Source organism: Notolepis coatsorum, assembly GCF_963971535.1.
Source record: "Notolepis coatsorum genome assembly, chromosome: 1".
NCBI classification, from domain to species: Eukaryota; Metazoa; Chordata; class Actinopteri; order Aulopiformes; family Paralepididae; genus Notolepis; species Notolepis coatsorum.
In genome coordinates this window covers 319,014,509-319,042,270 of record NC_140165.1, presented here as the reverse complement: position 1 = coordinate 319,042,270, position 27,762 = coordinate 319,014,509, and the positions used below count along the sequence as shown (strand labels likewise).

Here is a 27,762-nt window from a genome sequence, read left to right as displayed (position 1 = left end):
GTGTTAACAGAACTTGGTTATAGTCATAACCTAACGTTCTGTTTCACACCTAGCTCACGCTCAGCGTTCATTGCATAATAGGAGCTGAGCGGGAGCTAGAAGCTCGACAAATGTACCCTGCTGAGGCCCCCCACAACCATCAGACCAGGGAGGGCCGAGCCCCCCCGACCCACCCTAATGGAGGGCACCCCCCCTATTGGTGGCTTCACGGGAGGGCGACAGACCCGACCGTGCGAAGAGGCACTCAAGCAACTCAACGCACAGGGTGAGCAGACCGTGGCTTGACCCCACGACTACACACACGCACAACCCGCATGCCACCCGGGAACGAACGGAGGGAAACAACCTCGTTACTGCCCCCAGAATCACGGGGTCAAGGGCAAACCCAACCCCGTGGCAAGGCCGTAGCAGCGGAGCGCGAAGGAAGACCCAGACCCACCAAAAGGACTGGACTCCCTGGAATGGGGGCCCGGAGAAGTCCATGATACCAGCATCAAGACCCCACCAGGTGGGCACGTAGTGCCCCGCCCCCCACATCGCCAGCGTATTCGGACAAAAACCCCTCAGCCGAGCGGGCCCTGTCCCCCCAATAGTACACCGCCTGGCACACTGACCCTGCAACAGGCAGTCAGCATGGCCGTAAGCACACAAAAAAGGTTAACCAACGGAAGCAGGCAGCGCACCGGGGAAAAACCGGTCTGGAGACTGCGGACGAGACAGGCGCCAGAGGGGACAGCTGAACACAGCCGCCCCGGCGGAAGGAGCAGAAGCTGGCGGTGTTGCATGACCAAGCCTCCATTTAAAACCCCCACCCAGAGGGGTTGAGGCAGAAAAGGCTGACACGATTGGCAGACGTCATGAACGTGCAGGGGCACCCTCAACCGGTGAATCCGAGAGTTGACACTGCTCCAACACACCAGGGAATCAACCACCTTGGCGTTACCCAATGCGGTGGTTGTTCCTATAACCCCTCAAGAAAAAACTCCAAAACACACCTGCGGGTATACACCGGCTATACCGCAGTACAAGTGTTTCAGTTTTCAAAAAAGGGTTAACCCAGGCCTACGGGTCGACGAAACATTACCTCGGACCGGGCCTGGCGATACGGGAAGCACAGGGTCACCAGAGGAGGTCAAAGACCACCCCAACAGGCCCCTCTTCGCCATGCGTGAGAGAGGAGCGAAAAAGAATGGAGAACCAGCCCCTAAGCACACCGTACTTGGTATTCCCAGGCGGTCTCCCAACCAAGTACTAACCAGGACCAACCTGTGTAGCGGCCGAGATCCGACGAGATCGAGCGTGTACAGGTTGGCATGGCCGTAAGCCATTACGACAGTGCTGAGTAAAAACGTACCCAACCAGGGTCTCCATAGCGCTTAACCCTGTGACACCCGGACCGACCTGGCATTTTTCCCCCTGAAAAAAGCCCAAGTCCCTCAGGGTACCAGAACAGCAGATCTGCATCCCCGGCGGACAACGGGTTCAACTGATCCGGACCAGCGTGACCAGAACCAGTCCCGTGCCCTAACCACGCCGACATGCCTACTCCAGGAGAAAAGGCAGATATGCGTGTCGATCTTAACATGAAAAGAAGGCGCCACCCAGACGTTCGGGCGAACCGCGCCTGGTGGCCCACCCCAAGGGCGTGAGATCCCTCTACATATGTTCAGATCCATTCCGTCATCATCCCCCAGACATGAACGAGAATCCGTCGATAACCAACCCAGGTCGTGGGATGTGGTCGTCGGAAGAGGAAAAACCCCCATCTCAGTTGCTTTATAAAAACGCTGTTTTAACCACAAGCAACCAAGGCGTGCCAGTCAGTCGCCTGTTTACAGCGAGCTAGCACTATACGTGCGTCGGGACACACCCCCATCAATGAACAGGCTATTTAGACCTGTCATTGAATCCCCAAGGCGCCCAGGGGAACGACAAGAGGGGTGTGACACTTCCTAACTCCAACACTTTTTGAATAGAAAAGAAGGAAGCATCAACAGTATGTATCCCAGTCTACACAGCTGGGGGTAACATTTTTTCACATTTTTACATCCCACCACCCTCCCATAGGAAGGAGACGGGGATCCCCAGAGAGACTTCCCACGCAAGCTGTACAGATTGAAAAGAATATATTGCACCTTGAGCCATGTAAAAAATTGGTTTTAGGGCTCTCCGGGGAAGAGGCACTGAACCCATACACACTCAATAATCGAATTGAATCGAATACATATACAATAGAATAGGACACCTTCTAGAGGGTCCACTCACTTTGACAATCTGAGGAGGAAGGCTCTGTACTCTGATGGAGGCTCCCTCACATGGAAGGAGGAGTCCGAACTCACAGAAGGTCCGAATAGGCGCTTGGTGAGGAGGAGCCCTGACCACCCCCCTGAAACAGATCCATCACATGGACCTGAACAGCACACGGAAGTCCTACCAACAGAGACGCGCACGGTGACGTACTCTATGGCGGGGGGATTTCTGCGGTGCACACGCCCAATATTCCAGGCCGTGGTACCAGGAAACTCCCTCCCCCCCCCCCCCCCCCCGTAACGTGCCGAACCGCAACGTGACGGGAACCTTGAAGGACAGTACCCCTGACCGACAGAAACAAGGGGGAGAGGAAAGGTTACCAGTTCACCCCTTTACGACCCCACACCCATGATACGATGTAATGACAAAAAGAGAATATGACACAGTCATAGTCAGCTCTATGAAGCGTTTGACAGCTCCACACAGCGCATGAGCTAACCTGCTATCTGATTTTTACTAAGGAAAAAACACAGAATAGAGAGGGCTCTAAGAGCCCCGGTCCAACATACACATGTGCTTCTGTGGCCAGTCCAACCCAGTTGTAGGTCACATGACACACACAACCCATCATCACCTACAAAAAATGGCAAAAACACTCTACAGAGGAACGCCGTTTTTCATAATGAGAGAATACATAATTCTCGATTAGTATCGGCCACAGGCCTTGCTAAGCACACACGACAGCGACCAAACAATCTTTTCTTTTAGGAAAATAAAGTTTCTCCAGCAGTTTTAGCACAACCTCAGCAATCAAGCTAAGGGTTACATCGCATCCCTACCACACAAAAGACACAATATAGTGCAACAACATGTCTGATAGGAGGATGAAAAAGTCCCCAGGGAACCGGAGGGAAACACAATCCTCTTATTTTACCCTTAATACGGCCAGTTAAAACAGGAAAACCTGTTAATATGTGAACACACTGTTCATTGTCATCACAGGCTGAGAAAAGAACATTCTTTTACTCACTTGTCACTAAGCATAGCTTCATAGGTTAGTTACCTTAGTTGTGAGTACACAGTACATATAAACACACATGATGTTTCTCACACAACAAACAGATCATTTTCACATCTGTAACAACCCGATTTGCACGGAGAAGCTAACTGCCAGTGACAAAGACAGTTCACACATAACTCGCGTCGTATCCTAAATGCATTGCAGCAACACACGTTTTGGGAAAACATCGTTATTCACAAAACATTTAGAAAAGTAAAACCAGAAGACGTGTTCTAAGGTCTGGTCAAACCTTGTCCTACCCGGAACGTAGATCAGCGAAGTACAGTCACAAGACACCGTAGAAACACAGCCGTCCTGTGTTGTTCGATCCGGGCAGCGTCGCCGCTCTACCCGTCGCAACGGTCCCTTTGTTGACGCAAACCTTGCCGTCCTGGCTCAGGGCAGGGTCGACGAACATCCCCTGTCAAAGATGACGTCGTAGTCAAGAGTGTAAAACATGTTATAATCAAAGCACGTTCAACAGAGTAGCATTAAGCTAACGGCCGCTCCAACCGTCGGTCGCTATTACCCCTGCTCGCGAGACGCCGAGCGAACGGCGCATGCGACCAGAGGGGAGCTCACGGCGGCGCGCGAGTAACCGAAGCTACCTCGCGCTGGCCCTGTCCGATAGCAGCAAGCTAACGTTTCCTAGTGATCACAACAGCTAGCGCCACAGCTAACAGCTGACTGGCTAACAGTAGGCCCAACCTCTGTAGGCCACGCAGTGATCCCAGCAGGCTAACGCCGCAGCTAACCGCTGACTGGCTAACCGTAAGCTAAGCAGCTATCACCTGAATTTGTACACAATGATATAACACTCACCCAGACAGGCCGTCGTTCTGAAACCCTCCTCACTTTTTAAGAGAAAAGAGCAACAAGATGTCAACACAGCTTTACAATGGTGATTTTACCAACACCCGACGGAATCAGCACAATACCAAACTGGCCTGTGTAGCTGACTTGAACATGGATCTTCCGCTATTGAACATCCATGCACATATCTCCTCGTGAAGGAATACTCTCATTTGGATATGAAAGAAGGGGCTACACAGTGACAGGGAGATACCCACTCGTCCAGAAAACACAGGGATCACCAGTGTTAATGGTCGCGGCCCACTAGTTAAAACTACAATGGTCTTCAGACCAAGGTCTTCTGTCGCCTAGGTGGCTGAACAAAGGACCCTAGCCTGGGGCCGGTTTTCATAAACATTGTCAAGTAGCCCCCATAGCACTAACAGACAGGTGAAGCCTGCCAGCGACAGTACTCACCCAACCTGAAACCCACCGCTTCTCACAACAGCGGCGCGTCTTACAGTTCAGCTGTGGCTTGAAAGGTTTCACCCCAACAACACAGCAAGGAACTGCAGTTGAGAAGCATGCAGCGGCGTGCTCCCAATACGAAAACCGGTGGAGGGTTTTTAGAATGATCACCATCTTCCAGACACTCCAGTGACGAAGACAACATTGCCGTATTTTCTCGAAAATAGTGAGAGAGAAAATAAAGATATGATGTCAACGTATCTCCTTGTTCTTCCTCTCCTTGTAAACAATATTTTTCTCCACGTCAAGTGGGCATATGAGCAACACGTTGCTTGTGATGAAATTTGAGAAGGAGATGAGTGTGTGGCACCACCCCTGCTTATATAGGTAAGCGGATGGGGGTGTGGCCAGATGAATGCTGGCATTTAAAGGTACATTTGTGAAATTATTCATTCATATGCTGAAGCGAGATATATGCAATGAACGCTGAGCGTGAGCTAGGTGTGAAACAGAACCATGCTTTACCATGTTAATGGCCGGCACTGAAAGTGTTAATTAACTAAATAATAATAATAATAATAATAAAGCGCCTTTCAAGGAACCCAAGAAGCTTAACAGAAAAGGGAGACAAACTGAGGGGAAGGACATCAGAGGGACATATACCTCTATCATATAAAGAGGGAGACAAACTGAGAGGAAGGACATCAGAGGGACATATACCTCTATCATATGAAGAGGGAGACACACTGAGGGGAAGGACATCAGAGGGACATATACCTCTATCATATAAAGAGGGAGACAAACTAAGAGGAAGGACATCAGAGGGACATATACCTCTATCATATGAAGAGGGAGACACACTGAGGGGAAGGAAATCAGAGGGACATATACCTCTATCATATGAAGAGGGAGACAAACTGAGGGGAAGGACATCAGAGGGACATATACCTTTATCATATAAAGAGGGAGACAAACTGAGGGGAAGGACATCAGAGGGACATATACCTCCATCATATAAAGAGGGAGACAAACTAACAGTTGGATAAAGGCACAGTCGTTAATACATTTGGTGAAGAGGTGACATTTGAGTCAACACTAAACACTGTGTCCTCCTCAGAGCAGCCGGGGTTCTAAAACCACCGGTGAATATCGACTCACTCAAACACATTTATGAGAAAAAGATAAAAGAGACAAAAATGAAAAGATACCGCATCAATTTCCGAGTCAAAACTACATTGTTCCTGCAGCCGCTCTGATTCATTACTTGTCCGGAAACGTACTGCAAGTCATCAAAGTTGTCGCCTGAAAGGAACCAATTCACAATGATGGATTCTGCCTTCAGATTAATGGGGATGTCTGTCAGCAGACTGCCAGGTGGTGGATTTCAGAACCACCAGCATCCGGTGAGCAACGGCGAGGCGCTGAGCAATGATCCGCTCTCTTGACACAGTGGAGAGAAATTCAAGAGGCATTTTTATCGTTTTTGTACAATATACTTCAAGGACGCGATGAAAGGACAGACGTTGGGATCAGAACGCAGCATCGCGGCTGAATTAGATTCGATTCGATTGTACTTTATTGTCATTATATTTGCATACAACAAGATTTGGCACTCAAACTTAAGGTGCAGTAATAAAATCACACAAGTAATAAAAGAGAAACATAAAATACTATACAGAAACATTAAATACTATACAGAAACATTAAATACTATACAATAAGACAATGGGTCTCATTCCCGAATTTTTTTTAAAGATATATTCTGGAAGACTTATCTTGGAACCACTGAGACATAATCTATGACAAGTACACTCTGAGTCCTGAACGTGCTGGTAATATGTCTTAAGTGGCTGAAAATGTTGCACAAATTATATTATCTGATATCTGCTTGGAGAATGGCATTCTGTCTTAAACTCTAAAGCGCGTTCCCGTTCAGCTCATTTGCATACAAAACAACGCCTCCATAGCTCCTTATAAGGCAACTGGTGATGCAGCTGTGTGAAATGGAATGGCGGAAGTGCTTTGCGAGCCGCGTGATTACGAAACCTAGCGTCAGTCAGTGCCAATCAGAGAGCGTCTCCGAGAAATGCGGCTAGGTTTCGTAATCACGCTTGCGCCCATCAAAACTAGATTAGATTAATGTATTGGCATCATATACAGCTCGCGGTACACACCTGCCGCAGCGCGCGCGCAGGAGTGGGGGGGGGGGGGTTGGGTAGGAGGGGTGGGTGGGCGACACTGTACAACTGTACAAACAAAACTGTACATTGGATTATTGACAAGACCATACTTGGTAATTTACTGTACATTGGAGGGGGTTGTGTTCGGACATTTACAGGGGCCAGTTTCGAGTTGCAGTCTCCCTTAGGTGTTTTTTGAGAGTGTTTTTGAAAGTGGGTAGTGATTCACATTCCTTTACAGCTTTGGGTAGGGCGTTCCACATTGATGTGGCATAATTGCAAAACGTGTTTAGTCCCTTGTTTGAGCCGAATCTGGGTTTAACATGATTTGTGGAGCTCCCTCTGGTGTTGTGATCGTGGTATTCACTGACCTTTGGGAAGTATTTTGACATGTACATGTCACATGTACATGCGTTCGCGTTCTGCAATCTGATTGGCCACTGACGTTTCTGGTCATGTGACATGTGCACCAATCGCACAAAGTTGGTTAAGGTTAGAGTTTGGAATCAGGGCTGGTGTTCTCTCTCCCTGCTCTAAGACAAACTCTAACCTTAACCAACTTCGAAAGAGTGCCTAAGCTTAACCAGTGATAGAAACAGGCGTCACACGATTGGCGCAGATGTCACATGACCAGAAACGTCAGTGGAACTGGAGGTTAGTTGGTAAAAGTATTGACGCGACGAGCACACTTATGATTGATTGACTAATTGAAAATTGTATTAACTTGACAGACTGTGTTCTCATAGTGATTCCTTCATGTCAACGCTACAGGCCTCCTTGGAATTAATTACTTCATAATTAAAATAATGACAATATTTGTACAATAAGAAATTATGCATTTGATGTCGGAAAAATTAATAATATGGATTCATCTGATCACAGGGCAGCTGGATTAACCATATCTGAACCAGCTATTTTGGACAAATGTATAATTACTTTAATTACTCAGATATTCAAACACAATTATGCAATTATTGTGAAATTATTGAAAATAATAATTATTTAATGCCTTCTGTGGAATTTGTATTTCTTATTTGTTACATATCTGTTTTAATGGTATACAATGGGACAGACCTTTGTTTGATATAGCTATAAACCTGCATTCTTTCGAATATATCATTAATCAATTAAACTTATATTGAAATACACTAGCCTATACACCAACACTCAAATGACAGTGGATAAATAAATAAATAAGAACTAAAGCTAATCGGTGGAAATAGACTGCATTAATATTCCATAACAAGTATTGTGTGCGCCAGTATGGCCTACGTGTCTAATGAATGAACAGTATAGGCTTAATATATTCTAGTTACTTGTTTCATTAGGATTTAGTAGATACTATATATATGCTCTGCCCTACGTACAGTATAAGTACAGTCTGTATTTATACAGACTGTACCTATACTGTACGTAGGGCAGAGTATATATATAGTATCTACTAAATCCTAATCAAACAAGTCATTAATGGAATAATAAGCCTATACTGCGTTCATTCATTATGCCGTATATATTATGTAAACAAGACAAACGTCTTTCTCTGGTCTGCATCCCCTTAACAATTGTGTGTATTGAGCCATACTGTATTGTACCCATTCTGCAATCTGTTAAATAAAGTTTTCATTCATTCATTCATATACAGTACTGCGTGTGTGTGTGTGTGTGTGTGTGTGTGTGTGTGTGTGTGTGTGTGTGTGTGTGTGTGTGTGTGTGTGTGTGTGTGTGTGTGTGTGTGTGCGTGCGTGTGTGTGTGTGTGTGTGTGTGTGTCTGTGTGTGTGTGTGTGTGTGTGTGTGTCCGTGCGCGCTGTACTATATATGATGCCAATACATTAATCTAATCTAATTTTGATGGGTCGCAAGACTCCCAAAGCGCTTCCGCCATTCCATTTTCACGCGGCTGCGTCATTAGTTGCCTTTTAAGGAGCTCTGGAGGTGTTGTTTTGTATGCAAATGACCTGAACGGGGACGCGCTTTCGCGTTTGAGACATAATGCCATTCCCCAACGCAGATATCAGATCATATCACAGGTGCGAACGTTTGAGCCACTTAAGACATATTACCAGCGTGTTGAGGACTCAGAGTGAACTTGTCATTGATTCTGTCTCAGTCGGTTCCAAGATAAGTCTTCCAAGAGAACTCTTTGGAAAATATTGGGGAATGAGACCCAATCACAGTGTCAGACGGTAGTGGGTGGGTATTGCTATTATCATCTACGAGGTGCGGAAGGTCGAAACAAACATCTTTCTTGGAGGAATACACAGACCCGGCGCCATGGGCGGGCATTAGGGGGCCGGGCCCGCCCACTGAGTCAGCTGTGCCCACCCTGGTAATTTTTTTTTTTTTTTTTTTGGTCAATCAAAGTCGCCTATCCAAATCCTTAGTCGGGGACAGCCCTAGTGGGCACTGATGTCAACAACAACACTACTGAAGCTAGCATGGCACTCTGTGAGAATTTGTTTTCTACCCTCAAGAACGTCTTTACAGAACATCGCCTTAGTATGCTTCATCGACGCAAGGCCAATTTAATTCACTTGGCATTTGAGAAGGACTTAACAAAAAAGTTCAGGAATGAGTGGAGGGGCAGTGTTTTAAGAAGATTTCACTCTGTCCCCAAACGCCGCTTGCCGCTCTACTAATGATGGTGAGTAGCCTGTGGAGGAATTTTGTTTGCTTTTTTATGCACCTTATTTTTGTCAGTTCAGTTAAATTTGTCAGTGAATTCAGAAGTGTTGAATAAATGGAGACTTTTCAAAGATATAGAATATAATAGAAATGTATTATCCTGAGGGAAATTTGACATTGCAAATCACTCAACATTAAACATTTAGACAGAACATGTCACGAATAAGAATAACAAAACAAATGGCCTAAGAATAGAATAAAATGAAATAGAATAAAAATAGAATAAAAGATACAGTAAATAAATACAGTAAAAATATACTGAAGTCTACAGTAGGTGTAATATTGCACAGTGCTGTTTAAAAAGTAAGAGTCCAGTGCAGTGAGGCACAGTGATGCATTGTATAGTCTGATGGCTGTCAGAATGAAGGACTTCCTGTGCCGTTCAGTGCTGCATTTAGGTAGTGTGAGCCTATAACATGCTCCTCCTGTCAGCCAAGTCTGTGTATAGTGGGTGGGAGGGGTTTTCCCTGATGGCCTGGAGCTTAGCAAGGTTCCTCCTCTCCGCCACCCTCGCTAGAGTCCAGCTCCACCCCAACCACGCTACTGGCCTTCCTGACCATCGTATCCAGCCTGTTTGTGTCCCCTGCTCTCAGTCCGCTGCCCCAGCAGGTCTGTTATATATATCCGTTCATTCTGTTTTTGTATAAGTGAATGTTCTTAAGATAGAGAGAAATTAGATTTTTCAATGGCCTCTCTGCTGTTTAGTTCAGCACCGTGGGCAGCGCCAAGCAAGCCACAGCGCCGTTGTCCCAGCTGAAATGTATAAAAGGGAACCTGTGTTGAAAAACCATTGTGCCCCCCGAGAAAATGTTATGCCCTCCCACTAATTTGTTTCTGCAGCCTGGTCTGGGAATACATCCAAGAGAGTACGGTACAAACGGCAAATCCTGGTGTATTCTGAATGAACATGACATGTCCTGATGTTCCTTCAGTCCATCCTCGTGGTACCAAATGGTGCATTTATATACTGTAGTATCTTTTATCCAAAGTGCTTTACAATTTGTTCCTCACATTCACCCATTCAATCACACATTCACACACCGACGGCGGAGGCGACCATGCAAAGTACCAACCTGCTCATCAGGAGCAGTTAGGGGTTAAGTGTCTTGCTCAAGGACACTTTGATGCGCTGCCCGGGAGGAGCGGGAATCGAACTATTGCTAGGTTTTAGTGAGGTTTTCCTTACCTTCGCGTGGGGTATGTCTGGGAGTGTTGCATTGATTTATTTGATTTATTTGAAATTTTTTGGACTTCATGGTGTTTTTGTTTTGTTCTTGATTTATTGTGATGTTTCTTCTTGACTTGTTTAAAGAAGACGTGTCCGGCCCATGGGGACATTAACGTGGGACATTACAAATAAATTTGCTTTGATTTGAACCGGGAACTTCTGGATTACCAAACGAGTGGCTCTACCGCCTGAGCCACTGTCGCCCCCATCTACTAACCAAGATGGAGATCGGTAAATGATACAGAGTTAGGGGCCCTGTGGTAGAAACTTAGGGTAGTCAGCTAACAAGTTGAGTAATATAACAAACTCAGCAAGACCGACGGCTTCTCAGTTACAGTGGGTGACAATATTGTCACAAGGAAACATGAAATTACATAACTGGGTTCCATCCTAGAGACAAATCTTTCCTGTGACAAAATGACAACCAATGTAATCAAAAAGGTCAACCAACGAACAAGATTCTTGTACCGGATCTCCTCTCTGGTAAACAAGAATACCTTGAAGACTCTAACAGGAGCACTCATTCAAGGGTACTACGACTATGCTTGCACCTCATGGTACCAAAGCACCTCAAAGGCCCTAAAAACAAGGCTACAAACATCACAAAACAAACTGGTCAGACTACTGCTTGACCTTACTCCTAGAACCCGCCTCACCCCTGCCCACTTTGACAACCCAGGATGGCTGAGAGTAGACGACAGAGTACAGCAACTTGCAATGGGCCTGGTCTACAAGATACACTACACCACACAGGTACCCATGTACATGCCGAAATACTTCCCAAAGGTCAGTGAATAAATACCACGACCACAACACCAGAGGGAGTTCCACAAATCATGTTCAACCCAGATTTGGCTCAAACAAGGGACTAAACATGTTTTGCAATTATGCCACAACAATGTGGAACGCCCTACCCACAGCCGTAAAATAATGTGAATCCCTACCCTCCTTCAAAACCGCTCTCAAAGAGCACCTACGGGAGGCTGCAATTCTAAACTGGCCCCGGTAAATGTCCAAACGCCCCATCCCACCCACCCACCCAACCCCCTCCAAAGTACAGTTTCTTCCCCCTTGAATGTATATATATTTTCATTATTTTGTTATGATCTCTTTCTCTGAAACAGTACTGTATATTTGTATATCTTGTATGTCATAAATGTCTGGATGTAACAGTACTGTATATCTGTATGTCGTGTATGCCATAAATGTCATGATGAATTGAAAATGGGGGACCCTGATGTAAACAAGACGAAAGTCTTTCTCTGGTCTGCATCCCCAATTGTTTGTATTGAGCCGTACTGTATTGTACCCATTCTGCAATCTGTTAATACAAATTTCAATCAATCAATAAATCAATAAATCAATGAGATACTTCATGCTGCTCAGGGCACAAGGTGAGCAGATTAATTTATAACCTGCCAGTACTGTATAAATCAATCAGCTGGGTAGTGTAGAGGTCGAAGCACTCGCCTACCACCACAGAGACCCAGGTTAAATTCCCTACAAACACATTTGGCATTGTTTGTGGGTGAGAAGCCGGTGGGGTCTTGGAGTCCTGGTCGTTGCAACAGCGCCTCCTACTGGTGGGTCGGGATGAGGATCTGGGGGAGATAGCTTGAACTTCCACGCGTGAAAAGAAGCTGCGGGCGGAGGAGGAGGAGACATGTGGTAGTCTACACCCTCCCCAGACTGACAGACGAGACACATGGTAGTCTACACCCTCCCCAGACTGACAAAGGAGACACGTGGTAGTCTACATTCTCCCCAGACTGACAGAGGAGACATGTGGTAGTCTACACCCTCCCCAGACTGTCAGAGGAGACATGTGGTAGTCTACACCCTCCCCAGACTGACAGAGGAGACATGTGGTAGTCTACACCCTCCCCAGACCGACAGAGGAGACATGTGGTAGTCTACACCCTCCCCAGACAGACAGAGGAGGCATGTGGTAGTCTACACCCTCCCCAGACTGACAGAGGAGACATGTGGTAGTCTACACCCTCCCCAGACTGACAGCGGAGACATGTGGTAGTCTACACCCTCTCCAGACTGACAGAGGAGACATGTGGTAGTCTACACCCTCCCCAGACTGACAGAGGAGGCACGTGGTAGTCTACACCCTCCCCAGACTGACAGAGGAGGCATGTGGTAGTCTACACCCTCCCCAGACTGACAGGTGAGGCACGAATGCCATGAATCTGACGGCCCATTCATCCGACAGCTCAATAAGCTGAAAAGTTTCCCATTGGTCCAAAAGTCCACAATCTCAAAACACAAAACCCATAGTTATGAAGTGCCATCGCCCTGAATAGTTCAAAGGGAGGCCTATTAGTCCAGCAGTCCGTTATCCTGAAAATACACACTGCATGGAGTTTTTCTGCTCTTAATAATATTTCATGTACTTTGACGTGCAAACCATGTGGTGTTGTATTATTTTTATTTTATTATATAATAACTAAATCATACTATTTATACTACACTATATTATATTGGTATACAGTATTATACAATATTTTAATATATTATTATTCTATGTTAAGCTGCTATATACTATATTACTAGACTCCTACTAGCCTATACTGTAATGCATGACATATGCATAACATATACTAAACTGCAAAACTATCCATAGCCTGAAAGGTATACAGAGATCCATCGGAGGGTCCTTACCAGCTGCTGCGGAAATATTTAGGATATTGAGCTGTCAGAATAAGGACTGAGGAAGCACAGAGTCCAACAACGCCTGCTGGTCCAATTCTACACCGCCATAATTCAAAGCATCCTCACCTCATCCATCACAGTCTGGTACGGTTCCACTGACAAACACACCAAACACAAACTCCAACGCATCACCAAGACAGCCTCCAAAATAATTGGCTGCCCCCTCCCATCTCTGGACTCCATCTACACCTCATGCACAGTCACCCGCTCTGGTAAAATAGTCAACCATCCCTCCCACCTGACCCAGCACACCACTTATTCCAGCGCATGCCCTCAGGTCGCTACAGTACAGGTCCATTTTAACCAGACACACACACGCTTCACAAACAGTTTTTTCCCCACAGCAGTCCAAACACTGTAAACACCCTGGCCCGCCCCCCCCCCCCTTTGCGCAGACGGGTTACATGTGACATGTATGTATTTATGTATATTTGTATTTATTGTGGGAATTGGGAGATGGGAGGGGGGGCGTTTGATGTCTGATGTTTCATATTGATGTCCCAGTGCTTTTAACAAACTGTACCGCAAACAATTACCACCAACCATCGTTGTGTGGCACGAAAGGGAACGGGCGTAACGACTACATCGGGGAACGGGAGAAAAGGTGAAAAGGGAAACAACAAGGGATCTGGGAAAGACTCTTCTGGGATGTTTGTTCTTTTTTAAAAGGTATCATGAGCTCCTATCAGGATGATGAATGGTGTTTACCTGAACCGCGGTGCCCGTTGTTATTATACCCCACTTTCCAACAGTCTGAACATGTGTTGAAGAACTGTCTCACAGTACTGCCTTTTATTTAGTTTGTCCTTGTGATCATGTTTCCTTTTCTGCTGCGTTGGTATAGGTGTTGGGTTTATTTAGTTTGTCCTTGTGATGGGTGCGTTGATGGGTGTTGGGTTTATTTAGTTTGTCCTTGTGATGGGTGCGTTTGTGGGTGTTGGGTTTATTTAGTTTGTCCTTGTGATGGGTGCGTTGGTGGGTGTTGGGTTTATTTAGTTTGTCCTTGTGACGGGTGCGTTGGTAGGTGTTGGGTTTATTTAGTTTGTCCTTGTGATGGGTGCGTTGGTGGGTGTTGGGTTTATTTAGTTTGTCCTTGTGACGGGTGCGTTGGTAGGTGTTGGGTTTATTTAGTTTGTCCTTGTGACGGGTGCGTTGGTAGGTGTTGGGTTTATTTAGTTTGTCCTTGTGATAGGTGCGTTGGTAGGTGTTAGGTTTATTTAGTTTGTCCTTGTGATGGGTGCGTTGGTAGGTGTTGGGTTTATTTAGTTTGTCCTTGTGATGGGTGCGTTGGTGGGTGTTGGGTTTATTTAGTTTGTCCTTGTGATGGGTGTGTTGGTCGGTGTTGGGTTTATTTAGTTTGTCCTTGTGATGGGTGTGTTGGTAGGTGTTAGGTTTATTTAGTTTGTCCTTGTGATGGGTGCGTTGGTAGGTGTTGGGTTTATTTAGTTTGTCCTTGTGATGGGTGCGTTGGTAGGTGTTGGGTTTATTTAGTTTGTCCTTGTGATGGTAGGTGTTAGGTTTATTTAGTTTGTCCTTGTGATGGGTGCGTTGGTAGGTGTTGGGTTTATTTAGTTTGTCCTCGTGATGGGTGCGTTGGTGGATGTTAGGTTGCATGTTTTCTCCCAGACCTGCATCATTCTGGTGTCACTCTAGAAGACATCACTGAAGGTGTCACGGTCATGGCTAGAAGACATCACTGAAGGTGTCAGGGTCATGGCTAGAAGACATCACTGAAGGTGTCAGGGTCATGGCTAGAAGACATCCCCATTTTGTTGAAACAAATGGCTTCGAACATCGATAATCACACAAATACATCTTTTCGTCTCTATTTTAGGTTTTTAAGGTGGGACCATGTCTCCAGCAAGGTTACGGTCGGGGTTAAGATAAGGGTTAGGTTTATTAAACCTTCTAGGTGGAAACGCTACGCGGATGTCTTTTATAGCCGCGACCACTGTTGTCAGCCCCGCCCCCTTCCTCCTCCTCACCAATCACATGCACCTGGCGCTCTCCCCAGTTCAGCGGATCTCTGCGGAGACAAGTGTCTCATTTGTGTAATCATTCATCGCTGCAGGCAGAGGATCAATCTAGATCTCGGCACCATCTGTCACCTGGAGGAGCCGCGGAGGAGCAGAGCGGTGTGTTGCTGCTGATTGTACTGGGAGCTAATGTGGGAGATTGGAGAGGTCCCTCAGTGCGGGAAGTCATAATTACATACTTGGTCAGATGAGTCAGTCTCTCTCTCTCTCTCTCTCTCTCTCTCTCTCTCTCTCTCTCTCTCTCTCTCTCTCTCTCTCTCTCTCTCTCTCTCTCTCTCTCTCTCTCTCTCTCTCTCTCTCTCTCTCTGCAAGGCAAGTTTATTTATAATGCAACTAAGGGTTTCAATTAAAGCCAAGAGTGAACATGAAATCGTTTTTTGAAAGTAGCCCGGGGTAAATGGTGGACACTTGGACACGCTGCCCGGGAGGAGCGGGAATCGAACCGGGGACCCTCCGGATTACCAGACAACCGCTCTACCTCCTGAGCCACTGTGGCCCACGAGGGCAGATTTAAGCTGTTCTGGAAGTTTGTTCTAACTATGTGAACGCTGCTTCACCATGTTTTACAACAAGGTCTACGTTCAGCAGAGACAAGACTACAAACATCACAAAACAAACTGGTCAGACTACTGCTTGACCACACTCCTAGAACCCACCTCACCCCTGCCCACTTTGACTACCTAGGATGGCTCAGAGTAGACGACAGAGTACAGCGACTTGCAATGGGCCTGGTCTACAATGGTACCCATGTACATGTCGAAATACTTCCCAAAGGTCAGTGAATACCACACCCACAACACCAAAGGGAGTTCCACAAATCACGTTCAGCCCAGATTCGGCTCAAACAAGGGACTAAACACGTTTCGCAATTATGCCACAATAATGTGGAATGCCCTACCCACAGCCGTAAAATAATGTGAATCCCTACCCACCTTCAAAACCACTCTCAAAGAAACTGGCCCCGGTAAATGTCCAAACGCCCACCCCTCCACCCAACCCCCTCCAATGTACAGTTTCTTCCCCCTCGAATGTATATATATTTTGTTATGATCTCTTTCTCTGAAACAGTACTGTATATTTGTATACCTTGTATGTGATAAATTAATTCGAAACAAATTTGATAGAAGCAAGTCAGATATGTACAGTATACAGTATTATGGCAGTTATCGAGAGTTTGTGAGTTTGACAGTTATCGAGAGTTTGTGAGTTTGACAGTTATCGAGAGTTCATTTAGTTTGACAGTTATCGAGAGTTCATTTAGTTTGACAGTTATCGAGAGAGTTCATTTAGTTTGACAGTTATCGAGAGTTCATTTAGTTTGACAGTTATCGAGAGTTCATTTAGTTTGACAGTTATCGAGACTTCATGAGTTTGCGTCGCGTTAATTCCAGCTCAGCGTGGAGGAGAAGATGGAGGATAAGGACTGCGATAGGGATCGTTATTTTCTCATCATTTCATTGAGCCGTGATTTACACGGAGGATTCGGTGTCCTCCGATGACATTGCAGGAAGAGATATTCAAACTCATTAATTCTCTGTCAAACTGTCAAACTGCCGATGCAGAGACACGAGAAGAACTGGTGTGATATGTTCAGCTTCTCAGTCTCTGTTAGAACTCTATAGCGTCAGCGTTCAGTTTTCTCAGTCTCTGTTAGAACTCTAGCATCAGCGTTTAGCTTTCTCAGTCTCTGTTAACCCGTTAACCGTCGGTAGTGTGATAGTAAAGGGTTACCCTTCTGTAGTGTGGCAGTGAAAGGGTTAACCCTTTGTTGTGTGGCAGTGAAAGGGTTAACCTGCTGTCGTGTGGCAGTGAAAGGGTTAATAACTAGCTAACGTTATTTTGTCAGCATCGCGTTGGCTAAAGCCCAGGTTGCTGTGAGTGACCTATCCATATCGTATCATCATAATATTATTAAAATCATTAGGATAAGGGTTCCCTTGATAAAGATGAACGAAAAGGCTGTATAATATACAACACCTGTGGCTCAACTGCAACTGATTTTCAGCCAGGTATGGTGGTAACTATTAGGATATGGTATGGATTACTTACTGTTATTACTATCTGTGGTAACTCTATACACAAATATATTATTTTTTGCTGCTGTGCTGTTTATTGAGCAATGAGCATGCACCTGCACGTGGTAGGCACATTAACTGTAGGTCAAACTCCCCAAACAAACAAGCACACCATTGATTTAATTGCCATATAAATCACGTACAAATACCTAACTAATACTCCTGTCTGAACATGAATATAAAACAAAAGGGTGATCTCGTAACTATGTAAATAATTAAATAAAGATGGAACAGCTCCATGCATTAATTGAATAAACAACTATTTTCTCATTACCAATATGTTAATTGTACAGCTTTTTGCACCTCTTTGTCAGGGAATTCGAAACAATTCTGGACCTGAATGTACCAGTTAATTGTAATCATCTCTCTCTCTCTCTCTCTCTCTCTCTCTCTCTCTTTCTCTCTCCTCATGTCTAATCAAGCGAGGTTGTGGAGGAGAGGGACAGTGAAGAACAGGCTATATAGACTATACTTTGCCCGTCCTGAGCCTGCTATGATGCAGGTGTTTCTACGATTCACCACCCAAAACAAGATTCAGCTGGTCCACTTGCACTGGTCCACTTGTCAGGAGGTAGAGCAGTCGTCTGGCAATCCGGAGGTTTCCAGTTCGATTCCCACTCCTCCCGGGCACCGTGTCAATGTGTCCTTGAGCAAGACACTTAACCCCTAATTGCTCCCGATGAGCAGGTTGGCACCTTGCATGGTCGCTTCCGCCGTCGGTGTGTGAATGTGTGAATGAATGGGTAAAATGTGAGTAACAAATTCTAAATCGCTTTGGATAAAAGCGCTATATAAAAAAGCAGCCATTTACCATGGCACTTACTACCCAGCTTTGTAGTGGTTTGGGGGAATAGTACAGTAGGTACGCAATTTAAGGAGACCACAATGATGGTGTACTGGTGGGTGGTGTCCAACCGATGGTGATGGGCCAGTCTGGGCCAAAAATGCCACACGCACGCACCAGTGGCGGCTGCTGACCAAATGTTTTGGTGAAGCAAACATTTAATTTTTAAAACGTCCCCCAATGTGTGTGTCATTGGTGGCTGGTGCGTAAAAAAATTGGGGAGGATGGGAGAGATTAAAAGTAATAAAGAAGTCCGAAATTCAAGCTTTCTTTAACTACAAGGCATTTATTCATCATATACATTTTTTTTATAATATCAAACAGAAGACTGAGTACACCGAATACAGAAGCCATGTTCGCTGGATTTTGGGGGAAAACAATATCTTTGACCTGTATTGGTCCCCTTGATACCACATTGTTGGGTATGGCCTACTTGGCCATAGTGCAGGGTCTTCTGAGGTCAAACTTTTAGTGGTGGTGGTGATACTGCTGCTTGTAGAGGTGGGTGACACGTCATCTTCATGATGGGCAGGTGTTATGGTCTCACTGAAGGTGGATGTTGATGGACAGGGTTCCTGCAAGTTTCAACAGGTTACATTTAAGACCTTTTAAGACCACTTTCAATATAATCTAATATGTTGCCATACCAGCAAATAACTATTAAGGACAATTACTAAGAAGTAATTCCATGTATTGGCCATTACCATACTGCTTACTTTGCAGCCTGGACATTTCCCCCCCAAACACATTTAAACATGATCCAGAGAAGTTATCGCAACATAGAAGTAATTTCCATCTGCGATCTCATTAAACACTGTGTAAAGTTAGCTTGGTGTATTGAATCTACCATCTCTCATTAAACACTGTGTTACAGTTAGCTTGGTGTATTGGATCCACTATCTCTCATTAAACACTGTGTTACAGTTAGCTTGGTGTATTGGATCCACTATCTCTCATTAAACACTCAACTGTGTACAGTAAGTTAGCTTGGTGTATTGAATCTACCATCTCTCATTAAACACTGTTACAGTTAGCTTGGTGTTTCAATCTACCATCTCGCATTAAACACTGTTACAGTTAGCTTGGTGTTTCAATCTACCATCTCGCATTAAACACTGTGTAAAGTTAGCTTGGTGTATTGAATCCACTATCTCTCATTAAACACTCAACTGTGTACAGTAAGTTAGCTTGGTGTATTGAATCTACCATCTCTCATTAAACACTGTGTTACAGTTAGCTTGGTGTATTGGATCTACCATCTCTCATTAAACACTGTGTTACAGTTAGCTTGGTGTATTGAATCTACCATCTCTCATTAAACACTGTGTAAAGTTAGCTTGGTGTATTGAATCTACCATCTCTCATTAAACACTGTGTAAAGTTAGCTTGGTGTATTGAATCTACCATCTATCATTACACACTGTGTAAAGTTAGCTTGGTGTATTGAATCTACCATCTCTCATTAAACACTGTGTACAGTTAGCTTGATGTCAGGGACGTTAGCATCCAGGTATTGTTCTGGATACAATTCGGCTGGCTAACGTTAGCTAACGTTAGCGTCCAGGCTTTAGTTTTACAAACACTACTACTTATTTTTTTCTGATCCAGATGCATAAGTCCACTTCTTCATGTTGCTCAGTTGCTGGTTTATACTTCGGTCCTAATGTTGGCGCAAAGTTTAATTTAGCCTACTGTGTTGTTACAGCTGTACTGTATTGTACCCATTCTGCAATCTGTTAATACAATTTTCAATCAATCAATCAATCAAACAGCCGGAGAACATGATGACATCATCACAGTCACAGAGCTCTTCTCTGATTTGAGTGTCAGAACATTTAGGGGTTTCAATCATTCAATCCCCGTTCGTGAGTGGCGCACGCAAAAATGCACGGGCGGGGCTTAGATGACTCAAATAGCCTATTTTGATTGGATAATTCTATTCCTAAAATCAACCCGTGCAGTTTAGTTGCACTGAGTGATTGACAGCTCGCCATTACTGCAGTTATGTGATGAGCAGGCCTGATCAGAGAGCTCAGAGCTGTCACTTGGCCATTTTTTTTACAGAGGAAAACATTTCTAATAAAACAAATAATAATAATAATAATAATACAAAAAAAAAAATATATATATATATATATATAAATTAATAATAATTATGAGTGAACTTCTGCCTCACATGTTGTCATAGAATAACCTCCACTGGCACGCACGCACACACGCACACACACACACACACACAGAAAGGCAGAATAGCAAGGCTTTGCTCCGCTTTGCGTAATTCACGCACAGCTTGGGCTGTCGTTGTTTTTAGATTCAAGATCTCCCCGTGTTCCCGCCTCCCTGTGTCCCGCCTCCCTGAGCCTCGCCTCCCTGTGTCCCGCCTCCCTGTGTCCCGCCTCCCTGTGTCCCGCCTCCCTGAGCCTCGCCTCCCTGTGTCCCGCCTCCCCGTGTCCCGCCTCCCTGAGCCTCGCCTCCCTGAGCCTCGCCTCCCTGTGTCCCGCCTCCCTGTGTCCCCGCCTCCCTGTGTCCCGCCTCCCTGAGCCTCGCCTCCCTGTGTCCCGCCTCCCTGTGTCCCCGCCTCCCTGTGTCCCGCCTCCCTGTGTCCCCGCCTCCCTGTGTCCCGCCTCCCCGTGTCCCGCCTCCCCGTGTCCCGCCTCCCTGTGTCCCGCCTCCCTGTGTCCCGCCTCCCCGTGCCCCGCCTCCCTGTGTCCCGCCTCCCTGTGTCCCGCCTCCCTGTGTCCCGCCTCCCCGTGTCCCGCCTCCCTGTGTCCCGCCTCCCCGTGTCCCGCCTCCCTGTGTCCCGCCTCCCTGTGTCCCGCCTCCCTGTGTCCCGCCTCCCTGAGCCTCGCCTCCCCGTGTCCCGCCTCCCTGAGCCTCGCCTCCCTGTGTCCCCGCCTCCCCGTGCCCCGCCTCCCTGTGTCCCGCCTCCCTGTGTCCCGCCTCCCCGTGCCCCGCCTCCCTGTGTCCCGCCTCCCTGTGTCCCGCCTCCCTGTGTCCCGCCTCCCTGTGTCCCGCCTCCCCGTGCCCCGCCTCCCCGTGTCCCGCCTCCCTGTGTCCCGCCCCCCTGTGTCCCGCCTCCCCGTGCCCCGCCTCCCTGTGTCCCGCCTCCCTGTGTCCCGCCTCCCTGTGTCCCGCCTCCCCGTGTCCCGCCTCCCCGGAGAACTCAGAGCTTCCAGGAGGTTAGAACTCAGAGCTTCCAAGAGGTTAGAACTCAGAGCTTCCAAGAGGTTAGAACTCAGAGCTTCCAGGAGGTTAGAACTCAGAGCTTCCAGGAGGTTAGAACTCAGAGCTCCCAGGAGGTTAGAACTCAGAGCTTCCAGGAGGTTAGAACTCAGAGCTTCCAGGAGGTTAGAACTCAGAGCTTCCAGGAGGTTAGAACTCAGAGCTTCCAAGAGGTTAGAACTCAGAGCGCCCAGGAGGTTAGAACTCAGAGCTTCCAGGAGGTTAGAACTCAGAGCTTCCAGGAGGTTAGAACTCAGAGCTCCCAGGAGGTTAGAACTCAGAGAAAGATAAACTGTCCAGTATGTTCTAGTTTCTCTCTTTATTAGGGATGTCCGATATTATCGTACTACCGATATTATCGGCCGATATCGGCATTAAAATGTGATATCGGAAAATATCGGTATCGGTTTTCAATTTTTCTTTTTTTCTTTTTTTTCTTTTTACATTTCTATAACCTTTATTTACCCAGGCAAGCAAGTAAGAACAAATTCGGATTTTATTTATTGTCAAAGTATGCATAATGTTGTGTTAATTCCACAACAAGAGATATGTAATGTTAATTACCTGAAATTATTATTACCCTGCATATATCGGTATCGGTTGGTATCGGAAATTAAGAGTTGGACAATATTGGTATATCGGTATCAGTAAAAAAGCCAATATCGAGCATCCCTACTCTTTATTTATGTATTTGAATAGGGACAGTGCACATTATTCAACGGTCCTAATGAGTCAGAGCACCACCACTGTACATATGCCAGTGTGAGCTGGGAAGCTAGTTTTCAACGGCAGTCACACGGCAACATGTTAAACGCCAGGTAAAAACTGAATAGAAAGAGACATTTGATACATTTTAAGAGCATAATTAAAACAGTATTTGAATATAACAGCATAGTTAAAAGTGGTTAAGGCTCTTAAATACACAATTTGCTATTGAAAAAGGGGGTGGAAATACAGATTAGGATGGGAGAATACAATACAGAATACAGGAACAAATGCTGAGACAAAACAAGGCAAGACAGGGACGATGTAACATCAGCAACATGTAGGCAGACAGGCATACATTAGGTAACACACACTACTAATGAACTACTAACACACACACAAGGTAACACACAGACTAACAGGGACATAGAGATCAAGGTGTGAGAGGCTGGAGATGGCAGCGCTAGTCCTTATGGTCACATGCCTGGTTATTAGGGTTGGGTACCATTCACATTTGAACCAATACCGGTACCGGTACCTGTGAATCGATACCGGTACCCGACGGTACCTTTTCCGGTACTCTAGTCTCTAAAAATGTAATCTACCTACCTCAGTTGTAACAAATTTGTCCAAACTTCAAATGATTTATTATCATTATTATTTATTTAGAACAATTTGTTAATATATATATATATATATATATATATAATATTGCAGCGAACGTTGTCTGCATCTAGCTTTGTAAAGTGTAACCACACTTGCGACCGTTTTCGGCTTGCCATCGCCCCGACTGCTTTGTTGTTGTTGAATCAAGTCAAATCCTAGGTAAGTGTGTATTGTACGCGTGAACGTTCTGTTTTATTACCGAAATGTGGCACCGGTGTGGTGTATCTCACGTGAGTCGGTACTCTGTAGTACCGACGTGATTCGGTCGATACCCTTAAAAGTACCAGATTCGGTACCCATCCCTACTGGTTATCTAATAACCATGTTTTGAGAGTGTGCTTAAATGACCTGTATGTTTGGATATTGCGGATGTGTGAATATTAGGTGTGTCCTCACCACGTTCCGCTCCAACGGTGAAGGACACGGTCTTTAATAAAACCGAGGATGCTTGTGACAGCTGTGTGCCATGGACGTCCCCTTGACGATGCGTCTGTGAAATCCTTGAGCCGTCAGCGCTCAGCGGTAACTGGCAGAGCTGATTTCTCTGCGGTCAGGAGAGGTCAGGAGATAAACCTAGTCCACCACGGGACTCACCGTGGTTCCTTGATAATGATGGTTACAAATCAGGGTTCCAGTTGTCAAATCCTCTTCTTTTTATGGGGTTTGCTGAACTGGTGAAGCGAAGATGGACAGAGGAAAGGGGCGTCGCCTTGGGGGCTTGGTTTTATTCAAATGTTACTACGTCATCCCGGGTCCGTGATTGGCTGTAAGGTAGGCGGATGTTCAGCGGGCCAATGCTGGTCAGGATATTACCCTCACAGCACGGTGGTGTAGTGGTTAACACTGTCGCCTCACGGCACGGTGGTGTAGTGGTTAACACTGTCTCCTCACAGCACGGTGGTGTAGTGGTTAACACTGTCTCCTCACAGCACGGTGGTGTAGTGGTTAACACTGTCTCCTCACAGCACGTGGTGTAGTGGTTAACACTGTCTCCTCACAGCATGGTGGTGTAGTGGTTAACACTGTCACCTCACAGCACGGTGGTGTAGTGGTTAACACTGTCGCCTCACAGCACGGTGGTGTAGTGGTTAACACTGTCTCCTCACGGCATGGTGGTGTAGTGGTTAACACTGTCTCCTCACGGCACGGTGGTGTAGTGGTTAACACTGTCTCCTCACGGCACGGTGGTGTAGTGGTTAACACTGTCTACTCACAGCACGGTGGTGTAGTGGTCAACACTGTCTCCTCACAGCACGGTGGTGTAGTGGTTAACACTGTCTCCTCACAGCACGGTGGTGTAGTGGTTAACACTGTCTCCTCACAGCACGGTGGTGTAGTGGTTAACACTGTCTCCTCACAGCACGGTGGTGTAGTGGTTAACACTGTCGCCTCACAGCACGGTGGTGTAGTGGTTAACACTGTCTCCTCACAGCACGGTGGTGTAGTGGTTAACACTGTCTCCTCACAGCACGGTGGTGTAGTGGTTAACACCGTCTCCTCACAGCACGGTGGTGTAGTGGTTAACACTGTCTCCTCACAGCACGGTGGTGTAGTGGTTAACACTGTCTCCTCACAGCACGGTGGTGTAGTGGTTAACACTGTCTCCTCACAGCACGGTGGTGTAGTGGTTAACACTGTCTCCTCACAGCATGGTGGTGTAGTGGTTAACACTATCTCCTCACAGCACGGTGGTGTAGTGGTTAACACTGTCTCCTCACAGCACGGTGGTGTAGTGGTTAACACTGTCTCCTCACAGCACGGTGGTGTAGTGGTTAACACTGTCTCCTCACAGCACGGTGGTGTAGTGGTTAACACTGTCTCCTCACAGCACGGTGGTGTAGTGGTTAACACTGTCTCCTCACGGCACGGTGGTGTAGTGGTCAACACTGTCTCCTCACAGCACGGTGGTGTAGTGGTTAACACTGTCTCCTCACAGCACGGTGGTGTAGTGGTTAACACTGTCTCCTCACAGCACGGTGGTGTAGTGGTTAACACTGTCTCCTCACAGCACGGTGGTGTAGTGGTTAACATTGTCTTCTCACAGCATGGTGGTGTAGTGGTTAACACTGTCGCCTCACAGCACGGTGGTGTAGTGGTTAACACTGTCTCCTCACAGCATGGTGGTGTAGTGGTTAACACTGTCTCCTCACAGCACGGTGGTGTAGTGGTTAACACTGTCTCCTCACAGCACGGTGGTGTAGTGGTTAACACTGTCTCCTCACAGCATGGTGGTGTAGTGGTTAACACTGTCTCCTCACAGCACGGTGGTGGAGTGGTTAACACTGTCTCCTCACAGTACGGTGGTGTAGTGGTTAACACTGTCTCCTCACAGCATGGTGGTGTAGTGGTTAACACTGTCTCCTCACAGCACGGTGGTGTAGTGGTTAACACTGTCTCCTCACGGCACAGTGGTGTAGTGGTTAACACTGTCTCCTCACAGCATGGTGGTGTAGTGGTTAACACTGTCTCCTCACAGCATGGTGGTGTAGTGGTTAACACTGTCTCCTCACAGCAGGGTGGTGTAGTGGTTAACATTGTCTCCTCACAGCATGGTGGTGTAGTGGTTAACACTGTCGCCTCACAGCACGGTGGTGTAGTGGTTAACACTGTCTCCTCACAGCACGGTGGTGTAGTGGTTAACACTGTCTCCTCACAGCACGGTGGTGTAGTGGTTAACACTGTCTCCTCACAGCACGGTGGTGTAGTGGTTAACACCGTCTCCTCACGGCACGGTGGTGTAGTGGTTAACACTGTCTCCTCACAGCACGGTGGTGTAGTGGTTAACACCGTCTCCTCACAGCACGGTGGTGTAGTGGTTAACACTGTCTCCTCACAGCACGGTGGTGTAGTGGTTAACACTGTCTCCTCACAGCACGGTGGTGTAGTGGTTAACACTGTCTCCTCACAGCACGGTGGTGTAGTGGTTAACACTGTCTCCTCACAGCACGTGGTGTAGTGGTTAACACTGTCTCCTCACAGCACGGTGGTGTAGTGGTTAACACTGTCTCCTCACAGCACGGTGGTGTAGTGGTTAACACTGTCGCCTCACAGCACTGTGGTGTAGTGGTTAACACTGTCTCCTCACAGCACGGTGGTGTAGTGGTTAACACTGTCTCCTCACGGCACGGTGGTGTAGTGGTTAACACTGTCGCCTCACAGCACGGTGGTGTAGTGGTTAACACTGTCTCCTCACAGCACGGTGGTGTAGTGGTTAACACTGTCTCCTCACAGCACGGTGGTGTAGTGGTTAACACTGTCTCCTCACAGCACGGTGGTGTAGTGGTTAACACTGTCTCCTCACGGCACGGTGGTGTAGTGGTTAACACTGTCTCCTCACAGCACGGTGGTGTAGTGGTTAACACTGTCTCCTCACATGGTTGCTGCTGTATCCATTATCTAAACTGTCAACTTCAATTTCTCCAATTCCGCTATCAATTGGATAGCCTCATATCCAGTGATGCCACTAACGCGTTACTAAGTAACGCGTTATTGTAATCTGATTACTTTCCCCCGAAAATAGTAATCTAACGCGTTAATCTTTACAAGCCAGTAATCTGATTGCAGTTACTTGTTCAAGTGGCTGTGCGTTACTATTTCGTTACTATCTCATCATAATGCAGGCGGAATGCAGTATTTTCTTTCGTTTTCGACAGTCAAATATACGTTTGGAAAGCTTTTCCTTGTATTGGGGAGTGACGTTACAGCACGCAAACTCGCGTGTTGAGCCATGCTGGTGGGCGCGGCTGTTATTGTTATTATCAGGCTGACCTGCGAGCTACAGTAGCAGGGAGACGCTCGCGCTCGTAACGCTTCCTTGCACTGGAAGTTCACTAGTCTACTTAACGTTTGTGTAAACTAAGCCGGGTGAAAAAAACATTCACTTTGCGGAGGAAACAAAATACTGTCTACCGCATATGGAATATACAGAACAGCACGACCATCGACTTCTACAGGACTCGGAGTCGGAGCTGCACCAGCCAAACAGTATGTTCCACCTTTGAGTTAAACATCTTTTGCTTGCACTATTCATGAACATGGAACACCATACTGCAGTATGTAGGTTGTCAGTAGCACACTGACAACACTGCAGTATATATATTCCCTCCCCGCCGTGTGTATATTTCCCTCCCACCCACCCACCCCCTCCTAATGTACAGTCCCCTCCCCATCATATGTATATACTCTGTCAGGATCTAGGGGTAACAGTACTGTATATTTGAATACCGTTTATGTCACAAATGTATCAGTACTAAATACCTATATGTCCCTATGCCATAAATGTCATGTATGTTGTGTATGTCATAAATGTCTATATGAATTGAAAATGGGGGACCCTGATGGAAACAAGACAAACGTCTTTCTCAGGTCTGCATCCCCTTAACAATTGTATGTATTGAGCCGTACTGTATTGTACCCATTCTGCAATCTGTTAAATAAAGTTTTCATTCATTCATTCACACAATAATAAATAATAATAACGTAGAACCATATCTGAATGGGGCAGGCCTCAAAGGTAGGCTACATATCAGCCTACATGTGGTGTTATTGACCATTTATCTTTTGTGAAATCTATAGATCTATAGATAGGCCTACCTGCCCTATTAGTACATTTTACTCAAACTGAGTACATTTTACTCAATTTTTTTTGTCATTCTTATGTTGTGGCAGCAGCAGGGGGGACGACTTCGCAACCTAGTTACTTTCAAAGTAACTAAGTTACTCTGATAATCAAGTAATCAGTAAAGTAACTAAGATTACTTTTTAAAGGAGTAATCAGTAATCAGTAATCAGATTACTTTTACAAGTAATCTGTGGCATCACTGAGAGTATAT

The 27,762-nt window shown here is 46.2% G+C and overlaps 1 protein-coding gene across 1 annotated transcript in view; it reads right to left on the bottom strand.

The window, feature by feature from the left end:
* Positions 1–13,680, bottom strand: part of LOC311226495 (D(2)-like dopamine receptor) — a gene marked incomplete at both ends in the record, with an annotated part of 43,741 nt that extends 30,061 nt beyond the window's left edge. Inside the window, one exon of the mRNA XM_084311920.1 lies at positions 13,621–13,680. Coding sequence (XP_084168046.1) covers positions 13,621–13,680 — 60 coding nt within the window. The remainder of the gene's footprint in view (positions 1–13,620) is intronic.
* Between the last annotated feature and the right edge of the window lie 14,082 nt (positions 13,681–27,762).